We start from the raw sequence: 10,796 nt of genomic DNA, 5'->3' as shown, positions 1-10,796 counted from the left end.
AACTTTTCTATGTTAATAAGAAATAAGGAATTAATACTTCATTCTTGATACAAGGAAAAAAAAAAAAGAAAAGGGAAATAAATTCCATTCAAATGTTATTTATGTTCAATTAAATATATATGATGAAATTTCAAATAAGTTTCATTCATTGATCATTTATGCAAATTTAATAAGTTACCTGTGGTAAATGATATTGCTTTATCATTGATAGTGTCACCGAATCGGTACGATGGAAAATGTTCAATCGTCCAAGAATATTCAATTCTTCATTATTACTCTTTACTGTCATTAATAACAAATTTAACACTTCACGACTGATATTACCTTCCAAATTGGTACTTACAGTAGTTGACATTTGTTCTGTTTGCGTACCAATACTAATACAACGTATTGCATTTGTTCCTAAAAACACTTTTTTTTTTTCTTTGAATATAATCAAAATTAATAATTTAATATTTAATTAGTAATTAAATTAATTATTGAAAATAATCCAAACATGTTTATGATCTTATTTTACAGTTTAAATTTAATTGAATTTTTTTTTGACAAAATTCGAAAATTAAATTTGGAATTTTTTTTTTCATTTGTTAACTGTACCTTATTGAAGTATATAAATTATTGATTAAATGAATGGTACTTCACAAAATGAATTTTAGTCAAATTGATATCTGTAAAAAAAAAGAAAGCAAACAAATAAAAATGTTATGAGAGGAAAAAAAGAAAAAAAAAACGACAACAAGATTTCTTGAAGGAACGAGAAATTGCGGGATAATTGCGACAAACCTTGATGTCGATATTTTCGTGGATCAGTTAGCATTCCTGAATCCACTTTTTCAACTATCATTTTTGGCTTAGTTGCAATATAAACACTTGGCCCATCACAATCATCCATTAATTAATTGTTTTTATTGAAATTAAAAGTTGACAAGGAAATATTTAAAATCTGGAAATATTTGCCTCGATGAATTAATCCATAATTGATAACTTGGCTCATTTAAAAAAAGAAGAAAAAGCCAATTATCATTCCATTATCAATTTCAATCAATTATGCTAATTAATAACTTTTACATAATTCTTTTTAGCTAACATCAAATAATATTTGAAGATTTTGTTAACAAAAATTTTGCTAACCTTTCGTTTGTCTTGTTTTTTTTTTCTTGCACGAGAATAAATATTTGGACTAGGCTGAAGTTAAATCCATTAATAGCCTAATAGCTATAACCAGTTGCCTAGCAACAAGGAAAATTGCAACGCATTTTGACTAAATTCCAGAATTCCACAAATTCCAGAATTCCCGGTTTATCTGATTTATTTAGTGAGGAAATATTCCGAGTAAATTAGTTCATTTCTTAACACTTCATAAAACAATTTCAATAATTCACCTAGTAACATCATAATTCAAATCCTAAAATCAAAATTTTACCTTTGCTATTCCTGATGGAGTCAATCATTAATGTGCATAATTTTTTGGTTTTGAGAAAGGAAAAAATTTAAATTTTTTAAATTTAAATTTTCAATTCTTCGATAGATTTCTTGCTACAAATAATTTTTGAATATTTTAAAATGAATTAATAAATCGAAATTATATTATTCTCATTTTCATCACATTTTATTTCAAATCTGATCATTTTTAGCTTTCATCTATTTCTTAATTTTTTACTCATTCAAGAAAGAAAAGAAAAAAGTCAAAACATTTTGGAGCAAGCCTTTTTTCTTTTATCATTGTTATCGATGGGAGAGATAATAATCGATAAATGAATTTAAATTATAATGCTTCCAGAAATTAGCAAATTATTGAATTTCTAAATGATTTTTTTGCAAAGTTTTAATTGCTGAAAGTAACTTGCGCTTTCTGAAACATATAGGTAACGAGTACTTTAAGTCATAAGTAGTGGATACTTCAAGTCACAAGTAATGGTCACTTCAAGTTGCAAGTAATGGCCATTTCGAGTCAGCAGTTCATCTCGCATGAGGTTCTTTTTCATTTTTTGATCCAAACTGTTTCACAGTGGTCCTCATCGTATTTCACTTCACGTTGATTTCTGGTTAGTTTCTGGCTGCGGGAAATCTTAGACATCTCGGGGGGCGGGTGGGGAGGTGGAGAGGGGAAGAGGAAGGCGGGAATGGCTGAGAGTAAGAGTTGGGTGTGCGGTTTCGAATAATATGCCAGAGGTTACTGTTATGTTTTGCGAAGGATTTCTTGTTATAGGAAGTGTAAAAACAAATGATGAGTAAGAGTGAGAATGAAGAGTGGGAATAAAGGATAGAGACGGTAAGAAAAACTGACAGGAATAATGAGAAGTGATAGGATGATAGATTGAGAAAAAGGATGAAATGTGTACAGTAATCTGTTATAACAAAATGATCTGTTTGTAGTAAAAATGAGATGAAGTATTTTAAATTTAGATGAATTTCTGATTTCAAGTTATTATTTAAATAGTAAATAATGATTCTGCATGGCATACTAAGGTTGATGAATGATGGTAGGACAAATGAAAATTCTGGATAATATTGCTAATTTCCGTCGTTTTTTTTTTTGTTAGTTTTTAGTTTTTCAAAATTGCTTATACCTTTGTGAAATCAAGAGACAAAAGATTGTTACATGTATGCGAAGTCTCTTCTGCTAGTATTACGACTAATTCATGAAATATTGCTAAAATTTAAGTGGATACAGTTCAAGGAGTATTGAAGAGAAGTTACGGGTCACTAAGTACCATATGAAAATGTTACGTGTCTTGTATTTATTATCTGTATGCCACATAAATAATATGAAGTTATGATTGAATGTTTTAAAATGCATGTGCTTCCTTACGATATAATTCTCATATTTAAATTAGATCATTTTATGATTGTGACGACTAATGAATTCAACAAGATTTTTTCTTCACGTAATTCTTTTTTTCTTTTTCAGAACTTGAAATGAAAAGGATGATAAATGAAAGGCAAAACTATCTTCGGACGAATAAGAAATATATAGCTTTAGTGATAGCAGTTCAAGGATGTCTCATATTAATGAGAATCCGGGCCAAGGGTATATATCATGCGCAGTTATGCAGGTTTCACGATATGTTGTCCGCGCAGCTGTTCATGTGTGTAATCTCATCTATCATTCATTACAGAATTAAAGAGTGAGGCTTTTTTCTTTCTTTTTTTTTTTTGTTATGTAGCTGTATTACTACCGCATTATTAAGCTTTTTTTTTTTTTTTGGATATGCATATTGCTAAACTATTCAAAGACAAAACTGAACGATAGTGTTAATTATACTTTGTATGTGATGGCGAAATTCGGACGAAATATTTTAAGAGAACAAAATGGGTGAAGGATTCCGGATAATCTTGCATCTTATTCTCTCATAAATTTTTGCAACATAATGTAATCAAAAACCTTTCAAATTATGCCTTCGATGTCGACCGTCAAACCGTTTAATTTGTTCTATCTCTTTTCAGAATACGGGTAATTATTCAGAGTAGTTTGACAGTACAGCATAACACAACATTTCCACGACAAACAGTTGATTAGAACCTTATTTGAGTATAGACCTGGAATTTAAGAATCAGTGCATATTTTCTTAGCAAACTAAAGAAAATGGCAATATGTAACAAAAAAAAAAAAGAAAAAAGAAGGAAAAGTAATCATAGGTGGAAGGACCATCCCAACTGTTCTTCCACTGTCCTGCAATACGTCACAGGCTGAATGTTCTTGCTGCTTTGATTGTAGAGAAGTAGAATTAAAAACTTGAATTAAGAACTCCGTCCTATCCCATCTGAGATATATCATTCATTTTCAATTATCTACGTCTTTGAATTCACAATATTGTCTTGAAATTTAGTAATTGGTTAAATTCAGATTGTTCCAATCGTTTGCTATCGTGTTGCAAGACTTATTCAAGACATCGACTCTACTCAGCATATTTTTTTCACATGCTTCGCTATTACTTTTTTATATTTATTTGCCAGATAGCAGCTTAATTTCTACTATTTGGTAAATTTTATTTTTTTCTAAAGGTTAGTATAGCGTAATTCAGATGTTTCGTGGTACGAAAATCATTTGAAACCCGTTTTTCTTCTTTTTTTCCTTTTTTTTTTTTTAAACTGATATCCTCTGTACAGAATGATATTTCTATATATATTTTTAGTTTTGTATTTTTTAAACAAGTAATAACTTACTGATTCTTTCCAAGTTATTCTTCATGTTGCGAATCTATTTGCTTGTTACATAGATCGGCAACATTTAAAACTTTTTGCATGTGATAATCTTCGCTTTTCTTCAGTTTTATCTGTCTCTCAGTATATGTGCATATGGGTTTCTTTCTAATTATCTTATTAGTTGTCGAACTTCTGAGTTCATATTGGAATTTCTGGCCAAAATCCCTTGCCGTTTTTCAATCTAGAAAATTCAATACTATGTTGTCGCTCCTACTGGCATTATGTTTAACTGGTGCTGGTTTTGCTGTTACACGTTCAGCACCAGTGGTAAGTTATTCCGTCAGATAATACTACTACAGATTTCTGTTAACGCGGATTGGGTTGCAAGGATGAATAAGGAATCGGTTTTTTTTTGCGGCAAGAAGTACTACAAAAAGTAAAGGATTCATTTCGTCAGATTTCTGCAATCTACCAATACAAGAATGAACCGGTTTTTCTGAAAAAAAAAAACACAATAATGCTTCGTAATGTTTCTTCCTTCTTTTTTTCTTTTTTTTTTGTTTTCAAATGCCTTATTTCATATAGGTAAATCGGGTAAATATAAAAAATCCGAGATCTTCCCTCATCACTTGATGGATTCACTATCGTTTTACTAACTGACATTCATATTGGGCCTACCGTTGATCAGAAACGAGTCGAAGAAATTGTTGCAACAACAAATGCTTTACACGCGGATATGGTAGCTATTTCTGGTGACTTATTTGATGGATTCCTGTCAAATTTGGTGCAACCGACTCTGCCATTAGCAAAATTGAAATCAAAATATGGTGTCTATTATGCCACGGGTGTGTTGATCTGCCTTTTTGGATGAATATTGGAAAAATATATCTTTTCAGCGGTGCTTGAAATTTCTTGCCTACAGAGATAAATTTCAACTCATTGTCTTAAATCCAAACATTTCATTTGCCTTAGTTTAGTTCGATATGCCATTATGAATCAGATTTACCGCCCTATGTGGGAGCGGTATCTATGGTTCTATTTGATTTTTGATCTAATTTTTGAAGCAGTTTTTATGGTGTAAAAATAGCCGATGTTAGATAACGAAATTTCAATTAAAGCATTTATTTTATGCTATTTATTCGAGCATACTTTTAAGATGACATACGTAGAGTAGCTCATATACCTAATTTCTTTTCAGTGGTGTTTGAAACTTCTTTCTTACAGAGATAAGCTTTAGCTTATTTTCTTAAAATTTTCCGCAGGAAGGCTTTCAGAAATTCCATTTTTAGTTGATTTCATATCTCAGTTTCATGTTTGGCTCTTTAATTGCAAGTCAGAAAATTCTTGCTAGGATATCTTCTATTTTAATAGAAATTTGCTAATTAATAAAAAAAATACGTTTGTAGGTAATCATGAATACTACTATGGTGACACGAACGAATGGTTGCATTATTTCACGACGAAGTTTAATATCACCGTTCTGCACAATACAAATCGTAATCTCTGTTCTAGAAGCGGTGATTGTATTTGTGTTGCAGGTGTAGATGATTTTTTCACAGGTATATTCTCTTATTAATTGCTTTACTGAAAAGTACTACTTTACTTTTTACGTAAACTATTCATATAGTTAAGGCTTTTTTTTACTGCCAAGTATGTAACTTTGTAGGAACTTCAGATTTTCATCTTCAAAAAAAAAAAAAAACTGAAAAGTTACTTCAAACCATTTGTACGATGTCTTCGTTCCTAATCGCCTTTCTTTTCCAGAAAAACTCCGGATCCCTGATCATCATATGGATGCAGAAAGTGCATTGAGTGGTTGCAGTGAGACAGAGCCTGTAATACTGCTGGTACATCAACCAAATGGTGCTTCTAAAATTTTACGTAGTATTAAGAAACGTATCGATTTGATTTTATCAGGTCAGTATTAAAAGAAAATTAGTTGCGGGAAAATTGTTTTAATTTGTATTGATTATTAGCGGCAGTCTTTCCTTGCGTTAATTCTATAGTAGGCATATTTTTTCATAAAATTCATTTATCTAATTTCATTTAAACTAGAGCTTAACTTAGTTAAAATGTAGAAGAAATATTCAGGTTAAGTGACAATGTTTTGACATAGAAGATTCTGCCCTTTGCCCAAAGTACCCATAATTTAAAAAGTGTTGATATCACATTAGAGGGCGAGTCATTATCAATGTAGGTAGAACGAGGCACATATTTGAAGTAAAAACATTCTGAGTCACATATCTTTTTCATTTGAGTGGATTAAATACAAGCACAATGTTGCACAATCAAATACTCCCTACAGTTAAATATAGCGTAGCTTTACGAGTGCTTTAAGTATTTCTGATGCTAACATGTGATTTTTTTCTGTAAAAAGTGATAACATAAGTTGACTCAAATCAAATAACGTTAGGAAAATATTATATTCAAAGTTGAAAATCTGCCTGCCTTTTTGGTATACCTAGAAATTTTCTAGGACACACACATGCTGGGCAGTTTTACATCATATGGTTGCTTGCATATCTGGAGAATGACTTCCTATATGGGCATTACAAAATAAAAAATCGAGACACGCAAATTTATGTATCATCTGGTGTGAATTACTGGGGTCCACCAGTAAAAATGTTAAATTTATGTGAAATAACTTTACTGACGTTACGTGCGTGAGCGTAGAATATGTGATATGGTATAATATATGGTATAATGTACATGGAATATATATTGGAATATATGGAATATATATTATATAGAATATATGGTGTAATATATGTATAGTTGGTTTCTTTTTTCTTTCTAATGGGTACAAAAATATATTCTAATGCGTACAAATATTTTGCGTGGATATTTTTTATGTGATATGTACTGACGTAGTTTTCTATACGTTTTTATTTTATTTATCCACTGGTTATGTTGTTTGGTAATTATATGTGTGGATTTAAAGTAGAAGAACAATTAATGTTTCTCTCTTCGGGTCTACATTGTTTTGGTGACATTATAACGGTAAGAATTATCTGATTGTAACCTTATGTTTATATGTTTGCAAATTACAACACTTCTGTTTCGTGAAATGTGTATTTGTAAGGAATAAAATTTTGGTCGCATTTCAGTGAACTTTTTTCATGCTGAGAAATTGTTGTTATTGCTCTTCTAGCAAGTCGTATTTTGTAAAATTCACTGGAGTTTCGGTTTGAATTAATTTCTTTAGTATGTCGAAAGTTTGTTAAGTTTTATTTTAAATAATATTGCGATTACCATTATCAAATTTATGAAGGCGAATTTCTAAGCATATCGTTAGTGTCTTTGCGGATTTGTGCTGAGGATGTATTCATGTTGTTAGGAACTTGAAACAGTTGAACAGCTTCAAAACAATCCTGATATCGTCAAGCGGAATAATTTATGACCGATTTAAATAGACATCGGCACTTTGTACTATCAGGATCAGCAGGATTACTGAAAGCCAGAAATTATATGATAGAAATAGTAAGTCGTAGTTGACATAAAAACCACTGCAGGAAGGATAATGTAAATTCAGTTAGCACAGTCTGCCATTAATCAGTCAAATGATTTGCAGATTCAATCAGTCTTATGCACGGGTCAAATCCCTATTTCCATTTCGACCAAACGAAGTTCACTGATACATTTCTAATAGTCTAAAAAGTTTTAGCATCAATGCTGATACCTTATGGTAATAAGACGTCACTGTGTGCTCATCTAGTCCTGTCAAAGCATGACCTTTTCTCGAGTTCCGCCCGATCAATTTAACAAGTAAAGGAAAATACACAACGTGTCTATTTTTTTTTTTAATTTAAACTAATGTGCACCTAATTTTGCCATTAGTGGATAAAGTTTGAAATGAAGCTTGTAGTGTTTGATTTTCGTTTATAAGCACTTTTCACAATTTCCTACATGCTAAGTATAATTTGTACCAAAATTTCATGTTGCTAGTCCATTAATTCATATCCGATCATAATTGAAAAACTTGAATTATTAGATTCTTATTTGCAGAATTCTTCGTTCTTGGTTGTAAAACATGAGTTTACATATCACCCGCTTAGCAGTTATCATTTCGAGTATCACTGCAGCAGTCAGTATCATTTTCCTCAATATTTTTGGTTCGAGAATATTTGGTGTAAGTTTTCTCATTGCTTCAAACTTGATATTTCGAGATGCTTTTAGGCTACCAACAAATGAAACACTGAGTATGAATTTTTCTTTCAAAAATTGAAAAGTTTATTTCGTTTATTTTATTTTTATTGAATTTCCATAAAAAATGACCATGTCAAATTAATCGAATAGTTGTAGACTACGATATTTCTATTTAAGGCTTCCTGCCAAGAAAATGCTGCACTTCTCTATGTACATTTTATATGCTTAATTCCTGAAGTGTCTAATTCTCTGAGCTTTTCAACAGCAATTATATTAAATATGATGTTATGCTTTATGCTTTGTCTCATATTTGCAGGTGGATGATGTTCACGATTATCGAAAAGGCAATCGTGCACGTCAGTTGAGTACAATCAAATTTGAATTTTTTATATTTCCGTTTAGTATTTTCACGTACCTTCGACTTATTGAATTTGCGAAGTATATCCTAACATATAATAGTAATGGTTTGATGACATATCGTGCGAGAAAGGTAATTTATTCATTTTACAAACGTAGTTTTCAAGAAATTACTGTGAATTGGGCTGGAGAAATACTCTGTGGTCGTAATACATTCTTGCTTATGAAATAACAACCATTAAAAAAATTTATGTGTTCCATGTTTTGACTGTTTTATTATAAACTTAAAAAAAGCAGGCGTTATTTATTACGTTCATTCCTGTTTGCATATAAAATCGTTAGCATCGTTGTTTTGAGAAACACTGTCACGAACAATAAATTTTATATGTTCGACAAAAAGGGTCACTATACCTGTTGCTTTGCGTTTTTTGTTTCTTTTTTTTTCGGGCTTCATAACTACATAACATAGATTCATTTTTACTTACAGTTAGGATCACTACAAATTTCAGAAGATAAATTTATGGAGAGGAAAAATCTGTTTCAGATTTTGCAACTGATAGCTGTTGGTACTACATTATGGTTATTTTTGGGACATGCAACACTTTTCCTGTATTTCATTCCTAACTTAATTCCGAGTTTCTTCGTTATTTTGGCCTTTTTATCGATAGGCTTATGGTATCACATCGTTATCCCCTTAGTCGTATTTGCAGTCCTAGCAGCAGTGATTTCAGGACTGAAAGTAAGTTTTTTAGTTTTCGAATTCTTTTTCATAAAGTGTTCAAGATTAACATTCTACTGCAAAAAAGAGAAAAAAATACCTGCATTTAACTCGGTGTGAATAATAAAAAGTCACTTCATATTTTTGAATAAGTTACGAAAGTAGCCTTTGTAAAAACCGCGAATCCCTGCGTGACTTCTTGGTAGAAGTTGAGGCACGTTTATGAATTACTTGTTTAAGCCAATCATGGTCTTCGAAGATATCGTAAACGCATACTGGCTTCTCAAAAATAACGGTAAAGTCGATTGTCGGATCATAATCGTACAGTTAGTTTGCTGATAATTTAATCTGGTACTTCATTTTGTGCGGTCGCCAATAAGTTCCATCACGCTGCTGATAAATCAGGCTAGCAATCTGTTCACATTCTGTAGTTCTTTTGATTGCTGCACTGCGCTGTATAAGCATATTAGAAACTTTTTGCATTTCATCTCGTCAATATTTTTTCCGGGGATTGTTTTTAGGCAGTAACTGCTTGTTACCCATTTATCAGTAAATGCTTCTTCAAGTTTTCTGTTTTGGAGACATTTTGTTTGAATAAAAATGTGCAAACCGCTCTCACATTGGTGATCGCCGTATTTTTATGCCTTTTTTCATACATTTTCTCCGACACACTAATTATTAAAGTTAGTCTTCTTTCTTTACTTGAATTCTTAGCAATTATCTTCACTTCTAATCATCATTTGCTATTAATACAGTTGTTTTCTTTTCCTTTACTCTCCAATTAAAGTTTTGATTCCATTGTTCCTTTAAAGATTTGAGACATAATATGACTTCTCTATGTTAAAAAATTTGATTTTAAATTATTAAAAATGTTGCAGAATGTATCACTGAATGTGAAAGATTTACCGGATAGTGCGAATGGCATTCGATTTGCCTTCATATCGGATATCCATGCAGGTGCAATGGTATTCACGGAACAAGTTGAAAAAGTAGTTCTTTTTTTGCTTCTTTGATTTTTTTCTGTTCTTGAATTTTTGACCTTTTTTTAAGTGTGTTATTCAAATCATTACTTTTTTTAGATCCAGTTTTGATTACCCATTATTTCTGATCTGTTTTAGATACGTCTGGTTCGGTGTCAGTAGGAGTTTTAACATTTCTGATTTTCCTGCCTTATTGATTTTTACTCCATGAATCGCTTTTTCTGAATACGTTTTGCTTTTAAAATACCACTGATATTACCATAAATTATAAAATTTTGTTCAGTAAGAATTTTGCAGCTTGTGAATCGAGTGAACAGTGAAGCGGTCGATGCTGTATTTATTGTTGGTGATGTCGTGGATGCTCCAAGAGATTCAATTGGAATATCGTGTGAAACCGCTGCAGTAAGAATATATATAAATTATGTTGTAGAATATCAGAAATTGATGTT

General features: G+C 31.1%; 3 protein-coding genes across 3 annotated transcripts in view; 2 read left to right on the top strand and 1 right to left on the bottom strand.

Moving 5' to 3' along the window:
* The window catches only part of LOAG_18823 (hypothetical protein), a gene marked incomplete at both ends in the record, with an annotated part of 2,686 nt that extends 1,794 nt beyond the window's left edge, over window positions 1-892 (bottom strand). The window contains 2 exons of the mRNA XM_020451486.1: window positions 179-402; window positions 784-892. Coding sequence (XP_020304726.1) covers window positions 179-402; window positions 784-892 — 333 coding nt within the window. The remainder of the gene's footprint in view (window positions 1-178; window positions 403-783) is intronic.
* A 3,512-nt stretch (window positions 893-4,404) lies between these two features.
* On the top strand, window positions 4,405-6,899 carry LOAG_09266 (hypothetical protein; the record flags this gene model as incomplete). Its single annotated transcript, XM_020447896.1, has 5 exons — window positions 4,405-4,473; window positions 4,835-4,991; window positions 5,553-5,705; window positions 5,911-6,063; window positions 6,623-6,899. 5 exons carry the CDS (start codon window positions 4,405-4,407, stop codon window positions 6,811-6,813), a joined length of 723 nt encoding a protein of 240 aa, XP_020301918.1. The 3' UTR covers window positions 6,814-6,899.
* Window positions 6,900-8,176: 1,277 nt separating this feature from the next.
* Window positions 8,177-10,796, top strand: part of LOAG_18822 (hypothetical protein) — a gene marked incomplete at both ends in the record, with an annotated part of 4,798 nt that continues 2,178 nt past the window's right edge. The window contains 6 exons of the mRNA XM_020451485.1: window positions 8,177-8,275; window positions 8,609-8,782; window positions 9,194-9,388; window positions 9,608-9,697; window positions 9,889-10,050; window positions 10,246-10,356. Of these exons, the coding sequence (XP_020304725.1) occupies window positions 8,177-8,275; window positions 8,609-8,782; window positions 9,194-9,388; window positions 9,608-9,697; window positions 9,889-10,050; window positions 10,246-10,356 (831 nt within the window). The remainder of the gene's footprint in view (window positions 8,276-8,608; window positions 8,783-9,193; window positions 9,389-9,607; window positions 9,698-9,888; window positions 10,051-10,245; window positions 10,357-10,796) is intronic.

This window comes from Loa loa (genome assembly GCF_000183805.2).
Source record: "Loa loa unplaced genomic scaffold supercont3.557, whole genome shotgun sequence".
Taxonomy (NCBI): Eukaryota; Metazoa; Nematoda; class Chromadorea; order Rhabditida; family Onchocercidae; genus Loa; species Loa loa.
Note: the sequence above shows the minus strand (reverse complement) of the source record. Positions and strands in the feature narration are given on the sequence as shown.